This window comes from Eptatretus burgeri, chromosome 4 (genome assembly GCF_056783735.1).
Source record: "Eptatretus burgeri isolate ZD-2024b chromosome 4, Ebu_testis_v1, whole genome shotgun sequence".
Classification (NCBI taxonomy): Eukaryota; Metazoa; Chordata; class Myxini; order Myxiniformes; family Myxinidae; genus Eptatretus; species Eptatretus burgeri.
Genome location: NC_140964.1, coordinates 71,746,737 through 71,766,997, shown reverse-complemented (window position 1 = coordinate 71,766,997; position 20,261 = coordinate 71,746,737). Strand labels below are relative to the sequence as shown.

The 20,261-nt window shown below is 42.8% G+C and overlaps 1 protein-coding gene across 3 annotated transcripts in view; it reads right to left on the bottom strand.

The window, feature by feature from the left end:
- LOC147028318 (SCO-spondin-like) overlaps positions 1-20,261 on the bottom strand; it is a 431,359-nt gene that overhangs the window by 56,922 nt on the left and 354,176 nt on the right. For all 3 annotated transcript variants that reach the window (XM_085878618.1, XM_085878617.1, XM_085878616.1), the window contains exons 96-101: positions 17,215-17,354; positions 13,755-13,801; positions 11,652-12,113; positions 9,759-9,938; positions 4,982-5,098; positions 4,075-4,213 (exon numbers count right to left, since the gene is read on the bottom strand). In XM_085878618.1, the coding sequence (XP_085734744.1) occupies positions 4,075-4,213; positions 4,982-5,098; positions 9,759-9,938; positions 11,652-12,113; positions 13,755-13,801; positions 17,215-17,354 (1,085 nt within the window). The remainder of the gene's footprint in view (positions 1-4,074; positions 4,214-4,981; positions 5,099-9,758; positions 9,939-11,651; positions 12,114-13,754; positions 13,802-17,214; positions 17,355-20,261) is intronic.

Below are 20,261 nucleotides of genomic sequence, written 5' to 3'. Positions count from 1 at the left end.
TGGCATCAGTCCTCGTGTCTGAAAAGCCTGCTCTGCTGGTCTTGGTAACCTTCACTCTGTTCAATTCACCCTCTCATTTACTCAAGGTCATCTGCCACTTGCTTGGAAATCAACAAACATTTCCACTCTGCATAATAAAGGTGCAAAAACAGATCAATCAGCCTGGTCCCAGTCATCAGCACAGTCATGGAATACATCATCGCTTCCCACATCAAATCCTTCCTCTTATCCAATGGCTTGATTTCCGATCATCAATTTGGATTCAGACCAGCTCACTCCACCTTGGACATGCTGTGTCCGCTTTTCCAACAATGGATGGAGGTACTCAATGCCGGACATGAAATCAGAGCCATATCGCTAGACATATCGGGTGCTTTTGACACGGTCTGGCAACCTGCCCTGCTCACCAAACTCTCTTCCTTTGGTATCCAACGCCATCTCCACTCATGGCTCGCACACTTCCTCTCTTGTCGCAGCCAACGTGTGGCCCGAAATGGAGTTCTCGCATCCCCTCTTCCTGTCCAGGCTGGAGCTCCTAAAGGCAGTGTTCTGGTCCTGCGCTTTTTCTGATTTTCATCAATGACCTCTCCAACTCTCTGAAAAATCCTCCTTATCTCTTTGCTGATGACTCCACCTTTGAGCATACGATCTGTCATCTCTCAGATCAGCAAGCAGCAGCCTCTCCACTATCTGCATGCCTGGATTAAAATCACAATCTGGTCCAGCATTTGGAACACGTCTTTCAATCCTGACAAATATCACACTCTCACGATGTCTTTTGGAAAGGACTGTCTGGAACCCCCCCCCCCCCTTTTACTTTCTCAACAATGCCCTTGAAGAATTCCTTTCTTTCAAGTTTTTGGGTTTCACTATTGCCATGATCTCTCCTGGGAAAGCCACATTTCCAAGCTGGCCTCCAAAGTCAGTCGCGAACTGGGCATCCTCCATCATACATCGTCCTTTCTTTGCTCAGCTGAGCTCCTGACCACATACAAAGCTTTCATCTGCAGTCTGATGGAGTCAGGTCAGGCCAGATCAGATCTGTCACTTGCTACAGGAATCATATAAACCAGTACTAACCTGTTTCATGGTCGGGTTGTCGGCGACGAAACAGCCCCCCCCCCACCACCACCAGGTTTTCTGGTAAGGAGTGCGTATGAAGTTGACACCCAGCAGGATTAAAAACAAAACCTGTCAAAGGGCTAAGGAGGTCCTTGTGAGCCAAAGGTCATCGATATCTCGTGCTCAATTGTGTATGTGGACGTCCTCCTGCAGTTCGGTTACTTCTTTTTTAGGAGGTTGGTGGCAGAATTTACACTGCGACCACCATAAAACCCTTCACTGTGCAAAACAAAAGAAAACCGCAAAAAAAATTGAAAACTCACTCTGTGGGAGTACCTCTTGTGCAGCTGCCTGCCACAGGGCAGCTCACCGGATGACGGGATTGGGGCAAAGCCTTCGGGACCCCATCTCTTTGATGATAGAAGGAAAACCATGGGGTAACCTTCCCGGGTCAGAATGCGATAGTATGTAGCGGAGTGGTGCTGAGGTGTCATGCACCAGATGGCGCGGTCTCCTTGGGTGAACCTGGAGCGGTCCCTACAGGTGGGTGCTTGGAATGTCCTTTCACTAAGAGAGGACGATCACCTGTCTCTCATCATCTGAGCTCAAATGTTTGAACGTCGGTATTGCAGCACTCTCTGGGGTTCAGCGACTGGATAGTGGTGAGATAATGGCGGGTGGTTACACCGACTATTGGTCTGGTTGCTCTGATAGTTACCATGCCCAAGGAGTTGCTGTCGCTGTGTCCAATAATTTGACTCCAATGATCATTGAGGTAACACCGGTCAACGAGCGTATTATGAAACAAAGGATTCATCACTCCTTGGGTGTCACTTCCCTGGTCTATGGATATGCTCTGACTGATGCGAGTGATTTCACCATGAAAGAAGCATTCTATGCTACACTCAAATCTGTGGTTGATCAGTGCCCCAGGCGAGATACTCTCCTCGTCTTGGGGGATTTCAATGCACCAACTGGAACTGATAGGGATGGTTATGAGACGTGTTTGTCCCCATGGGTCTGGAACTGCATAGCTGAATATCACCAAGTTCCTTGACTTTGCAAGTAAACATAGACTTCAGGTGGTTTCAGCACCCACAGGCTCATCACTGGACTTGGTATTGCAACGCTGGTAGTGTGATGAAGGAGATTTACCATGTGCTTGTTGGTGGTCGCATGAGGATGATCCCAAACTACAGGGTCTTACTGGAGTGCTCAGTTCCTCAATACCGACCACAGGCTTGTGGTAGCAACTCTGAAGTTGTCTGTCTCTGTCTCTGTCTGTCTCTCTCTGTCTGTCTCTCTCTCTCTCTCTCTCTCTCTCTCTCCCACTTCTGTCTCTGCCTCTCCCACTTCTGTCTCTGCCTCTCCCACTTCTGTCTCTGCCTCTCCCACTTCTGTCTCTGCCTCTCCCACTTCTGTCTCTGCCTCTCCCACTTCTGTCTCTGCCTCTCCCACTTCTGTCTCTGCCTCTCCCACTTCTGTCTCTGCCTCTCCCACTTCTGTCTCTGCCTCTCCCACCTCTCCCACTTCTGTCTCTGCCTCTCCCACTTCTGTCTCTGCCTGTCCCTATCTCTCCCACTCTATCTCTCCCACTCTATCTCTCCCACTCTCTCTCTCCCTCTCCATCTCTCCCAGTCTATCTCTCCCTCTCTATCTCTCTCTCTCTCTCTCTCTCTCTCTCTATCTCTATCTCTATCTCTATCTTTATCTCTATCTCTATCTCTATCTCTATCTCTATCTCTATCTCTATCTCTCTCTCTCTCTCTCTCTCTCTCTCTCTCTCTCTCTCTCTCTCTCTCTCTCTCTCTCTCTCTCTCTCTCTCTCTCTCTCTCTCTCTCTCTCTCTCTCACACTCCCCTGTCTCTCCCCCCTCTTCTCCACATATGTCCATGCTCCATCTTTTTATTTATTTTATTTTTTAATGTTGAGCATACTTTATCACGGAGCATCGGTGCTGCCAATGAAGCTTGCTGAGCAAATGGTATCCTGGGTGGTTTGCCACTGCCTTTCCAGCATTTGAGCAATAATTTGGCCATGGTGCTGGCGATAGTCTGCCTAATCTTCGTGAAGGACACGGTTGGAATCTTTAAAGTCAACCAACTAATTTCTGTGGATGGGACGCCCAGTTTACCATTCATCGGAGGGACAGCACACACAGTGATGATTCACCCAGTCCGTAAAACACCAGGATAACAGTTTATAGCTGGGCTGAGATTAGCCAACAAGGTAGACAGCTTAGAGGCGAGTGTGCATCCCTCGGGGCCGTCTTTGTCAGCCAAAGTCATATCTAAGCATTGTTTCTTTTACAATCAACACCACATCGACTACTACAACCATGTTGAGATTTGATGGGGGTGGGGGGGTGGGGAATGGGGGGATTTCCTTGGCTTTTATTATTTTGGCACCGCACTTGAAATTGCCATCCCCATGATAAATTTATTTCCCCACTGGAAATTTTTCAAATAGCACCCTGACTAAAACCTTTAACGACTTCAATTATTCTCACTCTCTTAGTTGGCCATGGAAAGTCTTGAACCCAAAACTCACAAACCGGCTGGCCAGGCCTGACATTCAACCGAAGGTAGCTGGCGATATCTCACCTACTTTGCAATCTGTTTAGAGTGCCGGCATTAACTCTGCGACTCCATGTGGAAGATACCGTGGGATTGTTAATGTCCACCAACAAATGTGAGCAGATGGAATGCCCAGTTTAACGTCCATCTGAGGAATGGCTAAATTCATGTTGCAACCCCTTGCCCGTGAATTTTCGGTCTGACAAGTGAATCTCCCTTTTCAGGTGTTTTTTCAAGTTCTCTAATTTGGTATTTAGAATGGTGTGTCCAGGGAAGCAGGGGTGAGGAGTATAAACTTTGCCATATTTGCATAAATAATAAACAGATGGTCCTCAAATCCTTGTTCCCTCGATTATTTGCATTAAAAAAAATTTTTTGAACAATGAATGTGGAGGTTGTGTGCAACACATAGTGCCACTTGTTTGGATTGACTGACCATTGGTTGCAGTCAACGTCGAGGACATGTCCAGGTTCATACTCTGAGCTGAGGTCAGAGGATGGAAGCCCACATCGACAAGCACCCACTGGCACACAACCATAATCTTGCAGAAGCCATCCTTCAGGACACCGGCACCCTAAGGGGTTCAATGGTGGGTGGAGAGCATCAAGCTAAATGGAATGTTCTTGTATATCTAACGCATGTAAATGAGGGTGTGAATGCTGCCACTTTTTGAGAATTTTTTTGCCGGATGGAGCTGCTGAAGCAATTTCCTCGGTTGAGCCGATGCCACAACCAGGCTTGATTAGTTTTTGATGCCACAAGTTAAAGTGATGGCTTCACATTTAGATATCCTGAACTCATCACAGACTCATTGTTGGCACACCATCTAATGCATTGGAACACATCATACTATCTCAATCTGGAAAAAAAAAAAAACATTTCGACAGAATTTGGTGCAAGCGGTAATAAAATTGACATTTTGGTTTGCTTGACCTTCTGAATGCCTCATCAAAATCAAATGGTCACAAAGTGGCTCAGGTGTTCACAAGGTCAATATCAAAAGTGCAAGTTTTCATCTGCCAGTGAAAAAATATGGGAATGAACAGAACAGGAAAAGAAAAGTGAAAATGAGGGCAGAGCTTGAAAATTGGTCTCAACTTTGTAATCGTACGCCGATATACCGTGCATCATGGGATCTTTCAATAAGTGAATGATTTAACATCTCCTCTAAAGGATGGTGGATTCTTTTTTGAAACAGCCTGCCTGGGGAAGCAAAAAGGCAACAGTTTTATACACAAGGCCACAGCTCATCAATTTGCTCGATCACTAAAACACACAACCGGCTGCACCGATTTGCATCTCTTTAAATGGATGTGTGTGTGTGGCTGTGTGGACATGGTACCTGCTTTGCATGCAAACTGCAGACACTCCACATGCTGCCAGAGATCTGAGCAGGTGCGCGGGCAGTGGTTGGCACAGTCTGACAGGAACTCACGGCCACGGTCTTCACAAGCCTCTCCTGTGAGGGCAAGGTGACACGTGCGTTATGACAATCTGTACAGAATGCAGCGAGTCACAACACTATGGGGAATGAAAGATGCATCTCAGGGAAATTCTCTACACAATTTATCTTGCTACAATAGCATTGAAACCCAAGGAGACATTCATTCAATTACTTCAAGTTGCATCGACAAAGTTTTCTGTAATTGTAATTGTAAAGCAATTGAACGACCAAATTGAATTATTGTTTGGATCAGCAGTGTAAAACTATATCATTTTAAAAGTTACATGATTATCCTCTAAGGGGCGAACAGAATGTTTGGTAAGGATGTTTTTTAAAATCAAAACCATAAGATGAATTGACATCAAAAGCAGGAAACAGAAGCATCCTATTGTAGTTAGTCCTCATTTCCAATGCTTTGCTAATGGCTTTGGGGACATTTCCCCTGGGTTACCATGTCCTCTGGAAAGGAAAAAAAAAACATTATTTTTGATTGTAATTTTTATTTGTTTTGTCTATTATGGAAAAAACGAACGTCTTTTCCTTTGAAGACATCAATTTATTCCAAGTGTCATTGTGAAGAATCGAAGCTTAAAAATTATTAAACTTGGCAAAAATCTTGTGACGAGTATTTTTTGAGATTAAACAATCATGTAAAGCAAATTTCCCGTAATCATATGAATTTGGCCAATCTCTTGAGGCCCTGTCACACCTTGACGATTTAGCCAGCGTATGCCGATTTATGAAAAATTTGTCTAAAACGCTGGCACACGTCGAATACGTTATGGGTACGTTTTGTATACGTTAAGAGCACGCTGAAAAACACTGCCATACGTCGTAGTACGCTGGCTTTAAACGTTGTACTTTTGGGTTTTCCTCAAATGTTTTCATGCTTGAAATTTTACGACGTATGGCAGCGTATGACTCACATGTTCCGCAACGCTGGCCATAAGTTGTAGGCACGTTATGCGATCGTTGACACACGTCGACACACGTTACTTGTAAGTTACTCATAAGTCGAAACACGTCGAGGTAATGATTAGCGTACCCGAAACTTATTTCTAACCTATGAGTAACGTTTTGTAAGCACGTTACACGAACGTTGTTCACACTTTGAAACACGTTACTTGGAAGTACTACTACTACTACTACTACTACTACTACTACTACTACTACTACTACTACGACTAACATCGACATCACTAAATTCCCTCGAACTACTACTACTACTACTAATAACATCGACATCACTAAATTCTCTCAAACTACTGCAACCACGACTACTACTAACATCGACATCACTAAATTCTCTCGAACTACTACTACTAACATCGACATCACTAAATTCTCTCAAACAACTACTACTACCAACATCGACATCACTAAATTCTCTCAAACTACTACTACTACGAATAACATCGACATCACTAAATTCTCTCAAACTACTACTACAACTACTACTACTACTACTACTGCTAACATCGACATCACTAAATTCTCTCGAAGTACTACTACTAATACTAACATCGACATCACTAAATTCTCTCAAACTACTGCTACTACTACTACTACTAAAACTACTACTACTAACATCGACATCACTAAATTCTCTCGAACTACTACTACTACGACTGCCACTGCTACTGCTACTGACATTGACATCTACTCAACATGGAGTCTGGAACACTGACGGGTTCCTCCTGTGAAGCCCATTTGTATATACCAATTCCCCTAAACGCTGCCAATACGCCATTATACGGTAGCTGTAAGTTAGAAACACGTTCAGTAAGTTCTGTGGTCGTCGGGAAGACGTCAATCAAATTCGTCTACATACACCAATGTGCGTTTGAGATACGTGACACATACAGACAGTAGGTTCAAAGCATGCTACACATAGGTTCAAAGCACGCTACTAATAGCTTCAAAGCACGTTACTCGTAGGTTAAAAATTAAGTTTTGGGTATGCTAAACATTACCTCGACGTGTTTGGACTTATGAGTAACTTACAAGTCACGTATGGCCGACGTGTGTAAACGATCGCGGAGCGTGCCGAGAACTTATGCCAGCGTATGCTGAACTTGTGAGCCATACGTCGATTACGTCGTAAAATTTTCAGCATGCTTTAAATTTCACGACGTACTAGACGTACCACGTAATATGCCAGCGCACTTCATTGTTTTTCATCGTGCTCCAAACATATACACAACTTACCCATACCGTATTCGACATGTTCCAGCGTTTTAGACACGTTTTTCATAGGTTGGCATACGCTGGCTAAATCGTTAAGGTGTGACTGCGATGTTGACACTTCCAATTTTCAGGCGGTTATGATTTAAATCGGCGATCGGCAGGTTTTTAACAGAGAACGCCTCGAGTTCGTCGGCGATACGTGCAGCGCGCTATGCCTAAGTTAAACTATCGTTGGGCATAGGTTGTGAACGTCGACAACAGGCTAAGCATTCGTTGGTTTAAGTTATCTTTAACACAACGAAACGTTCTGTGCCCGTTACTAATACGTTATGAATACGACCAAAACTTTTTTTAAAAACCTCAAAACTTCAGCGTACGCCAACGTTTTACGTGCATTTTTATACGTTGCCATTCCTGGCTAAAACGTCAAGGTGTGACAGAGCCCTAATCAACGCATGTTCTTATGACTATTTATTATCGGTATACTGTTCATGTCTCATTAATATGCGTAAGATGTAATTGGCCTCGATTCGGCATTTGGCAACAAGTGGAACAAATTTTTGTTTTTTTAAAAATGAAAAATGATATTTAGTTTAAAGTTAATTTTTTTTTTTTACATGAAACCGTTACAGAATCAGTTAGTTACCCTCGCCAGAGAAGAGGGTATTACATTTGGGCAAGTTTGTCTGTACAGCACAAGAGGATGCTTTTTTGATGCAACCGCTTATCGGATTGACACAAATTTTTCACCACTGGAGCGACTACTCATGGAAAATGCTTTAATTATAGTTATGTCGTCAAAACTTTACAGTCGAGGTCGAGGCAAAACTTTACAGTCGAGGTCGAGGCAAAACTTTACAGCTATGACCACATATCCATGAGGAACAAAACGTTCCCACCGATGATGTCAAAAGACACATGGTTTGGCAGCCATATTGGATTTACCCTTAAAACTTTAAAATCCCTCTTCACCAGAATGGCTGGACATATGGAGGGGAAACTTCACACACGTCCCCAAGCCTTGGGGATACCAGTGTGTTCACAAATAATTGATAGGTCACATGGTCTGGCAGCAATGTTGGATTGAACAAAATTATTTAAAAATTGTTTCTCTTGAATTGCTTCATCAATCGGCATGAAACTTCACAATTATGATTTTGAAGTGATGGGGAATATATGTATTAAATTCCAACCTGATCGGTCGCATGGTTTGGCAGCAAGAATTATTTAATTTTTGAATCTGGGTTCTTTTTGATTTTCTTTTCCTCATAAGGCTCACTTGGCTGTGCCAGGATGGGTTTAAGGGTCGATGAATAGCTGCTTAAATGTGAATCCTATCCAGGTTCCTCTTGATGACTTCATCTTTTCTTTTTGCTTGTTCAGGTTACTTCTGTTGACTCCAATGCAGTACAGTACCTACGGTATTTGGTTTTCCATTTGATTTGAATTTATTCCAATCCCATTCTAAATTCAATTGCATAATAATAATAAATGTCATGGGTCAGGGTCAAGTGTCCGTTCAAAGGGGTTGCATCAAAGTGGGACGTCTTGGTACCCGGTCATCACTGTCAGTAGTTATAAAGTGGCAGTTCTAGCTTTGTCACTTATTAATTACGTTACACGCCAGCACACAAACACCCCCACAAAACAAATCTCCGATTGCTCTTTTTCTTGTTGATTCTGTAATGCTGTTTCATATATATATATATATATATATATATATATATATATATATATATATATATATATATATATATATATATATATATATATATATAAATATATATATATATATATGAATATATATATATATATATATATGAATATATATATATATATATATATATATATATATATATATATATATATATATATATGTATATATCTCAAAACATGTTGACTCAGATGTGTTTCATATGCAGCCTATGGCTGCATCATTTTTTAGGGAAGCACAGCTGTGCCACTGATGCAGTGACCCAATTACCAAAAAGCTGGTACTCATTTTGCTGACCTCAGAAGGATGAAAGGCTGAGTCAACCCACCTGGTGTTATTTCAATGGAAGGACAAGGGCTCAAACTCAAGACCAAAATTTTTGCATGATTGAGCTGGCACACCATCAGTGACTGTGAAACTTTTCACCACCCATTGGACAAAGGCATAAAAAGTGAATTTTCTTGGTTCTTTGAAGGTAAAAATTCGAAGCCAAGAAATGTATTGCTCCAATTGGAAATCCAAGATGGTCGTTAAGTCTTTGGACCAATTAGCTTCATGGAGGTTTATATATCTCATGACGTGAAACAATCCTGTGTGGTTTTAGGTTTATCTGTGCAGTGGTCTCTGAGAAAAAACATTTCACAAAACATCGTGAATTCATAATACTCATAACAATGATGATAATAATAGCCTCAGCAAGAACAATAGGCTTTCAACAATGACTTCGATACCTAATAATTAGTAATGTCCTTGTGATGGCATCGGTGACATTACCAGGACAGCGAGCTGTGTTGCAGCTTTCTGTCTGAAAGCGTGCACCCGAGCAAGATGGCTGCTTATTAGAGGTACGAGCATCAGGAGGTAAAATGAGGGTGCGCTGCCGTATGCGGAAACCTCCACTGCAAGGCTCTCGACAACCGCTCCATTCTCCCCAAGGTGTCCAAGCACATTCATCTGCGACACAGCACATTTTGGTGTGGTGTTACAACGGTGAAGCTTATTACGAGGTGTCGGGGAAGAGATTTACAACACTTGTGTGATTTCTAACTGTGTACTCGTATCCTGAGATGGTGCAGATGTAACAGGCAGGCTTTAAAAGTTCGTGAAGATCAGTTATGAAGGATGTAAGGTTGAGTACAGTCGAGCGGATAAAGGCAGACCGTGATTCACATGAATTGTACTAAAACAGCTGTACACCAAGTCACAACCCATTTAGCTAACTATTTTGGGGTAATTCACATATTACTTATTTGAGGAAGTGATGTTCACTTGAGGAAAGGATTAAGAGGTTGGGAGAGTGTTGGGGTGGTGGTGCAGTGAAGGGTGGGGGTGGGGGAGGTAGGTAAAAAGACATTCTGGCATAATAGGTTGGGAGAGTGTTGGGGTGGTGGTGCAGTGAAGGGTGGGGGTGGGGGAGGGAGGTAAAAAGACATTCTGGCATAATAGGACGATGCTAAAATAACAGAACTGGGACATCTTGAGAATGGTCTGGAACATTGGCTTCTCAAGGTGAAGGGGTAGACAAAGGGAGAATATTAAAATGTTGGAGAGAGGGAGGATTGGGAGGGCAATGTTCTGTCATTTTTGTGGATTCACGATGTGAGATGTTATTGGATTTACGATGTGTAATATTTCACACGAGATCTGATAAAAAGCTTACGCAAATTTGGTCACATATAATGTGAGATTTTTACACTGTACAATATTTCCGTTTCTGTGCCCTTTCTGCAGGACTTTGCCTTTAATATCAGACAGCCAAAGCCAACTTCTCAACTTGGAAAAATCTTCAGCAGTCCTCAAAATCTTACTCAAGCCAAACAGATGAAATTTAACATTTAGGCAGTACATTAGCAGCCCCTTGCACCTTTTAAAGGGAGCACATATAAAATGCACTGTGTGTGTATATATATATATATATATATATATATATATATATATATATATATATATATATATATATATATATATATATATATATATATATATATATATATATATATATATATATATATATATATATATGTTTTTGCGAAAGTTTATCCTCACTCAGAAGGAAAACGTGCTTTCAAAAGTGAACTCTACCCCGACCATCCCTTCCCCCACCTCCTTCCACCGGTCTCCTTCCCTCTCCTCTTATTGGGACTGTGACATCACACTTGAAGCAGGGTTTCCTCCAATTAAAAATGAAGGAAATTCTAAGGGATGGTAAAAATATAACTGTAAAAACAACTAGAATGGCACTCGGTGGAGTACATACCTCCACCAGTCTGAACAATTTACGTTTTGCATCCGAACTGTTAGGCCGGATCTGGATTCGGACCTTAAACAAAATCTAATTGGCTTGTTCTTCTCACTTACCCAACTCATCCATCAAGTTTTGTCATAGCTCGTGCACAACCTTTTGAGATGTCATGCTATATATCGTTTTTGACCCTATCTCTCAGTTGTTAAGATTCACTTTAAAAATTCCAGTATCTGGATCTGCATCTTCACCAAAATCTAATCAATTTGTCCTTGTCATGCATCCAAACTGCCCATCAAGTTACATCCAAATACTTCCATAACTCTTTGAGATATCCTGCTCACAGACAAACAAACAGACAAACAGGGGTGAACACATAACCTCCATCCACCAAGGCAACAACAACAACCGACAATAATCACCACCTTTGCAAAGAATGACTTCCTCACAAGTTTTCTCTTCCATCAAAGAAGACCCGCATTGCTTATCAGTGGAGACCAGTGTACTGTGTGGGGTGTTCAGCTTTCCAGAACGGTCTTGCGGGGTTCTTTCTCCACTTTCCTGGGGCTGAAGGCACTCTCTGAAACGCCGTTGTTTGGGTCGAAGTTCAGGAGGAAGATAAGAGACGCTACGTAGTTTAGGGACTTCCCCGAATGGATCCACCCAATGAGGAGGTGCTCCAGCTAATAATGCCACATCCTCAGGTGGTGCTATTAATGCTGCAACTGCCGGGGACAATGTTGAGTTTAGTTTGGAGCTCGTTCTGTGTTCCCCAGAAGCAGCCATGTTTTCGAGGTGCTCGGTGATGGCACGAGCAAGGATTGATGGGGGCACACATGGTCGACATGGCGTCCATTCTGACCATTCGCTGAGAAAAACAATGGGCTCTGAAGTGCAGAAAAAGAAAAAATACATGAGGCAAATAATTGGTTGCAGTTGCATCACAATCTCAAACAACACTTGCGAGGTCGGCCTCATAGCCTTCCACCCAAAACTTGCGACTGTATATATTGTTTAAACCATCTGTAATGAAAAAATATGTTCAAGTCAACAATACCTACACATTTGACTGCGTTGTCATGTCATCATACATATCTGCTCGTAAAGCCAATGTTTTGGACATTTTCGAGTTGTCCCAATGACATTACCATCCGTGACTATTTTTTTATTCAGATGGAACACGTCTCAAATGAGAATTTCTGAATTTACATCTATTCTTTCATATGCAATATGTGGCTTTTGATTTGCATCATTCCTGAAAGCATGGCTGTGTCACTGATGCAGTGTATTTATTCGTATGCAGCCTGTAGCTGTTCGGCTGCATCATTCCCTGGTGGTGCACCTGTGTCGCCGATGCAATGCACCTGTTACCAGCAAGCTGGTACTCGTTTTGTCGACCTCGGAAGGATGACAGGCTGAGTCAATCCTACCTGGTGTTAACTCAACAGTCCGACAAGGGGGCTTGAACTCAAGACCCTAGGATCTTAAGCCAAGCACCTTAACCGTTAAGCTAACACCAGGCCTACTGATGCAATGCCCTCAGTAAAGAAAAATCTGTAATTTGTTTAGGGTGTCGGAGATAACTCACCAAATCTGCGCAAAATTCACTCTGGGATCTTTAACATCCGCTAGCTAATGCCAGCAGATAGGACACTCAGTTTAACATACATCCGATGGACGGCACACACATTGATGAATCACCCTGCCGAGGAAACACCAGGTCGACAGTTTATAGCTTGGTCGAGATTCAAATTTTGGCAAAACAGGTGAGATGCGAGTGTGCGTACTTCTACGCTACCTGCATTTCCATAAATTCATCGTCATCATCATCAACGCCATTGATCCTTGGAGGGCCATTGGCCCCATGATGATAATTTTCATTGATGGGTTTCACCAAGGTACATTTACACAGTGTTGCGCCTAAAAATCTACATTTATCCTGTATTTCGGCTATTTCAAAAAAACTAAAATCTACTTCTTGTTTTTGGACAAAACTTGGTGGATTAGTTGGGTCGGTGACAAAGAAATTCTCCATCAATCAACTCCATGTGTGTGTATTGTTGGTATTCGCAAACAATTTAAGACCGATGATATTTGTTATTTTGATTTAACAAGAGGATGACAATAATACGTCAACCATTCCAGAAAACAAAGAAATCTTCCATGATTTCTCATGAGACCCCGAGAGAAAAACTGATGAAAAAAAAATCTCATGAGTTGCGTTTTATTTTTTCACGATTCATCCGAAAACACTTCCCTTTTCAAAAGCCTGTTACCATCAAACAGCATGACAGGCTGTGCAAATAGCCTTTCTTCATGAGGTCACATACATAATATTTCATTTTCAGAGGAGTTTCACCTTGGTCTCTAGAGTTTGTATTTGCGTGTCACATAAGCTCACTCTACCTTTTCCCACCTTCAGATCAAATTGTTTATAAAATACGAAGGAACCAAAATCACATTAACAGGCATCAAACAGAGTGAGCTGTAAGAGCTTGTTGTCCATAATCTAATCTACAAAAGCTTACCTTCACAGCTATCATTAGTGCAGATCAGCAAGCCATCAGAGCACGTGCTGCAAATTGCAAACACATCAAAAAGAAGAATAAGAGGAAGAGAAGAAGTAGTAGTAGTTGTATTTTTTTATTGACCTTGGAGGTAAAAGTCAAGTTGCCTCCAATGGAACATCACTGCGGACCATCATTCACTGGATAAACAAATTACAGTACGTGGAGTTACGTGGATAATGATACAATTATGCGAGCCTTTTTGAAGTGACAGACGCCGTGAAGTAATGGTTCTGTTATGATTCAAGGCAAGCTTTTTGCAGGAAAGAACAATAAATGTAAATTGAGCCAAAATGGTTGTGGATAAAGGCTTCCTCCGGTTTCATCATGTCCAGCTGTCGGTTATCCCAGGTGAAATATTGAGAACATGAATCAAAATCTGCACACCCGGTCTTTTGGAAATCACTTAAGCAATTGCACCGATAAAACACAATCGAACACTTCTTGTCGTGACTTATAATAGGAGTTCCCTTACGTCTTACGAGGAACCTGAATGCAGGTGGATGCCATTTTTAAGCCCATCAAAGTCTGCGCTTATGATTCCCAAGCTGTGGTTGTTTGTCCGTGCTCTATCCTTTGAAATGCTAAGCATCAAGCAAGGAAGCAGCAAGTACCATTTTTAAGTCTTTGGGAGCGATGACTTGGCAGGGGTTCGAATCGCTGACCTCCAAGACTCAGAATGGATGCCTTAGCTCTCAACCATTACGCCACTGAGTCTGCTTACAACATTCATTAACAAGAATCCCGATAAGCCAACAAGTACTCTTACTTAGCAGTCTAGTGAAGTCAAATTCAATGAAGAGCAGCTGTGCATCCATCCAGTTGTACTCATTCCACGGAATGGTGTTTGGCTCTGACCATTCAGCTGAATCGGATTTACCGATATCAAATGGTTTATAAATTCGACGACAGTGTCTATCTTCTTTCATGTTCACTCAACATGAACCATAACCCCAACAACCACCCGAGTGTGCTCGGCTGCTGACCAAATGTTACCCAGAACCTGATTAAGTGCATTCACTCAACTTTGCAACAATTACTTTGTGCTGTACTGGACGTGATCGCAGCAGTCTCGTTGGGCTACATTCACTTGGCTTTCTTCCAAATGGTACATTTGCAGTACCTGTATGTTGCTTCATGGATTGTTTTGTTAAAGCTGGGGATCACGGATTTCCTCCGTCACGCAATGAACAAATTTCCTAATTCAGCATGACTATTACATCTTCATCCGTTCCACCCAATTATTCCAACCTTCTTGTGGATCAGCCGGGGAAAGAAGGTTTTGGCCCAAGTCTTTGACAAACTGATTGGACAGATCCGACATTCGATTCAAACTGATTTTGGTAGGAATTTGCTATTTGATCAGGGTGTTGGTGATAACTTGCCTAATCTTCATCAAAGACACAATAGGATATTTAACCTCCACTAAATAATACCATCTATACAGCAGATGGGACATGCAGTTTAACATCCATCCTAAGTACGTCACACTTCGTGATGCAATACCCTGCCTGGGAAGCACCATTCCAACAGTTTATATTTGGGTCGTAAAAGGTAATTGCACTTCTTCTGCATGACCTTCTGGATAGATTTCCTAATTTACCACGTTAATATAATCGATAAAATACCAAACCAACATATTAATATAAATGATTAGCAAATATAGATTCAAAATGACGAAGCATAAAATCAGGAGTTGAATATATAATACAGCAGCGTGGATCGGCTCGCTACGCTCGCCTCTCCACACGTCGTCGCAGAGATTGACGTCACAGATTTGCTGTGTTGTCATGATTTACACCAATCATAATACAAAACATATATTTTCCACAAATTTATTTGTAATATTGGTGATATTATATTTTTTTGAAATTTATTTTTGATATAAGAAGGTCCAAGTGGTCTAAATGGTCAAGGGTGTAAGCTGTCTAATCTGTCTGAAGGGTGTAAGGGGTCAAAATGGTGTTGGGTCTTTTGGGTCTTCGGGCGCTTCAGGGCCTTTTTGGGTCCTTTGGTGTCTTTTGGATCTTCAGGTTCTTTTGGGTCCTCGAGGACCTTTGGGTCTTCAGAGTCTTTTGGGTCCTTGGGGATTTTTGGGTCCTCGTGGTATTTTGAATCCTCGTATTTTCCAGGAGACATGGACCCAGATGAACCATCTTTGTCTTTCCAGATCTTTGTCAGTCCTGACATCGCTGTTTTCCCCAATGTGAACTGTCCATCAATTTATCCTCCACATTTTCCACTCACTCCAATCTACAAAGCCAGGAAGATGAAACGTCACACAATTTCCACATGATCGCCTCCCAATCTGAACACATCAATCTTCTCAATTGACAAGATTTTAAAATATTTTTTAGGTTTGAATGAAGACCAACTTTGTAACTTTCCTTCTTCATTGCCTGCAGCAGTTTCATGAAGTCGTCTTTACTTTCTGCCAAAAGAGTAGTATCAGATCAGCAGACCTTAGACTCCAGCTATCATCAGCATACTTTAGAATCCAACTTCTATGTCATCCAAAGTTTGATTTCCTTATGATGTACTCACTTGCCATCATACTGCTATCTTGTTTGTACAGACTTTTGATATCGTCCTTGTCTATCTCTTTCACCTGTGTTTCATATGTCAGATCTTTTCCTGTTCTACTACTCCAAGACCTCGACCCCAATCCAAGACCTAAACTTTCCTGTGATCTCTCTGACCATTTTAAAAAGATCTCTTGTTTTTTCCCCCCACTCTGTTGTCACTTTGTATCTCTTTGAAAGACTTATGTTATAGTGGGGCAATTGTAATGCTAAGTTGCCCCACTAGTGGGGCAACTTAGCTAAATATAGCTTAACAATTGTGTATTTTGTGAGGAAAGCACCAAATTTGGCACACTAGTCGCCTCCTATCATATTATGAACAGATTTGGATATTGAGCCATCTCAAATTCAGCCGCTGATGGCTGTGGCAGCTATTTTCCACTGCCATCAAAAATTTTGAGATGGCCCAATATCCAAATGTGTTCATAATATGATAGGAGGCGACTAGTGTGCCAAATTTGGTGCTTTCCTCACAAAATGCACAATTGTTAAGCTATATTTAGCTAAGTTGCCCCACTATTAGTCTTTCTCAGCTTGTCCTTGGAAGCCAGCATTTAGCTGCTTAATGTCATCTTGATGTGCCTTTGGTTTTCATCTCTCCTTCTGTCTGCAATATTTATTGCCTCTTCCAACAGCCATTTCGCCACCTTCTTTCTGATTGCTTTTGGGATGTTGTTTTTGGCCTCTTCTTTTACAATGTCTTCGACGTCTTGCCGCAATTTGTCTGGCATTTTGTCAACAAAGTCCAGCTCTGCAAAATGTTGTTTTACCTTTTTTCAAAAAATTACTACCGTTCAACAATACAAGCTTCAAATGAGAAAGATAATATAATGAAATACCAATTCTCACAACCACGCATCACTGTTGCTCCCTCAGACACCAGGCTGGGCAAGGCAAGGTTGTCTTCGTGGAGTGGAGTCACCAGAAGACAGCCACAGGCTGAAGGTTCCACACACGTTCCATCTCGCTCGAGCAGACCCTGAGACATTCGGTGAGAGCCAGCAAGAGGGAAGTGTAAACAGTTTGGAAAGGTACAAGGATATTTAGTTGATTTCAGTAACTCGGTAAAAAAATGGGACATTGAAGAATCATAACGAAGGACTTTTGGAATCTACATACACCCGAAGCAAGGGTAATGCTGGATGGTTTGCCATTGCCTTACCAGAATTAGTTAGCACAGGAACTTTGAATTTGGCCATGGTAAGCTCGTTAATAAATGCAAATCGACATAATGCACAGACATGACATCAGCGTCATGTCATCGGGTTAGTGTGCTCCCTCTACTACAAATGGATGAGGTGTGTGTGTGTGTGTGTGTGTGGGTGTGTGTGTGTGTGTGTGTGCGTGTGTGCGTGTGCGTGTGCATGTGCGTGTGCATGTGCGTGTGTGTGCACACGCGTGTGAGCATACTTTTTGTATATTAATTATGTACGTCAATTCATTAATCTTGGAATGTACCTTTTGACCCTTTAGACTGCTGAAACCTCTTCAACCTTTGCAGATCCTTTAACACCCAGAAGACGCTTAAAACCCCGAAAGACCCTGACTACCCCAATGACACAAAAAACCCTAAAATCCCCGAGGACCCAAAAAGCCCATATGACCCAAAAGACCTCAAATACCCTGAAAAAAAGAGACCCAAAAGTCCCCAAGGACCCAAAGACTCATGTGACCCAAAAGTTCTCGAGGACACAAAAGACTCCAAAGACCCAAAAGACCCTGAGGACCCAAAATACCCCAAAGATCCAAAAGACCCTGAGAACACAAAAGACTCCAAGGACCAAAAAGGCCCTGAAAAACCAAAAGATCCAGATGACCCAAAAGACCCAGAGAGGATCTCAAAGACTCACAAGACCCTGTAGACCCTTTAAGACTCGACGACAAATGGACGAGGAGTGTGTGTGTGTGTGTGTGTGTGTGTGTGTGTGTGTGTGTGTGTGTGTGTGTGTGTGTGTGTGTGTGTGTGTGTGTGTGTGTGTGTGTGTGTGTCACATTTTTAATGGCATTCTACAAGAGCATTCTGATGTGGAATGTGATACAATAAAATAATCGTCATGACCAACTGACTTGATTTGGTGAATTAATGACAAAAATTTTTTGTTATAATTCCCATGATATAAATTCACACCATGTTAAGGTATAGAAAGCAGCTTAATGTGTCCTTCCACCATGCCATGTCATTGAAATTACAAAATAAGCAACAAAAACAATGACAACATTGCAACAAAACATATATGAACTCGAAGAGCACTCGGTAGAGCGCATACCTCCACCCCGCAATGCCAGATCCACAAGAACATATCGGGCCCAATACATTTTTGAAATATCATGCTCCATATTGTTTTTGGACTGATTTCTCAATGGTGAAGAATCACTTTAAAAATGAAATACTTCTCGTATTCAGATTAGGATATTCACCAAAATCGAACCAATTCATTCTTGTCAAACACCCAATCTGTCAACGAAGTTTCATCCAAATGCGTCAACAACTTTTTCAGATATCATGCTATATATTGGTTTCGCATGATCTCTCAATGGTGAAGAATCACTGTTAAATTCTCGTAGTCGGATCCAGATTTGGATCTTCACCAAAATTGAATCAATTCTTCCATGTCAGACATCCAACGTGTCCACTAAGATTCATCCAAATCCATCCACAACTTTCTGAGATATCAAGATATATATCGTTTTAAGCCCGATCTCTCAATGGTGAAGAATCAATGTTAAATTATGGTAGTCGGATCCCGATTCGGATCTTCACCAATATTTAAGCAGTTTATCCTTGTCACACACCAAACCTGCCCACCAAATTTCATCCGAATCCATTCAGAACATTTTGAGAGATATCCTGCACACACACACACACACACAGACAAACAGACAGAGAGGGGTGAAAACATAACCTCCTTCACCTCCGGTGACGAACCACTTGATCAGGGTGATGGAGCATGAACCAATCGCTCAGTGTAACGGAGCACGAACCACTCACTCAGGATGACTGAGCACGAACCACTCGCTCAGGATGACGGAGCACGAACCACTCGCTCAGGATGACGGAGCACGAACCACTCCCTCAGGGTGACGGAGCACGAACCACTCCCTCAGGGTGACGGAGCACGAACCACTCGCTCAAGGTGACGGAGCACGAACCACTCGCTCAGGGTGACGGAGCACGAACCACTCGCTCAGGGTGACGGAGCACGAACCACGCGCTCAGGGTGACGGAGCACGAACCACTCGCTCAGGGTGACGGAGCACGAACCACTCGCTCAGGGTGATGGAGCACGAACCACTCCCTCTGGGTGACGGAGCACGAACCACTCGCTCAGGGTGACGGAGCATGAACCACTCGCTCAGGGTGACGGAGCACGAACCACTCCCTCAGGGTGACGGAGCATGAACCACTCGCTCAAGGTGACGGAGCACGAACCACTCGCTCAGGGTGACGGAGCACGAACCACGCGCTCAGGGTGACGGAGCACGAACCACTCGCTCAGGGTGACGGAGCACGAACCACTCGCTCAGGGTGATGGAGCACGAACCACTCCCTCTGGGTGACGGAGCACGAACCACTCGCTCAGGGTGACGGAGCATGAACCACTCGCTCAGGGTGATGGAGCACGAACCACTCCCTCTGGGTGACGGAGCACGAACCACTCGCTCAGGGTGACGGAGCACGAACCACTCGCTCAGGGTGATGGAGCACGAACCACTCCCTCTGGGTTAACGAGCACGAACCACTCGCTCATGGTGACGGCGCACGAACCACTCGCTCTGGGTGACAGAGCACAACCTACTCGTTTGGGGTTATGGAGCACAAACCACTCATTTGGGGTGACGGAGCACGAACCATTCGCTCCGGCTGATGGAGCATGAACCACTCGCT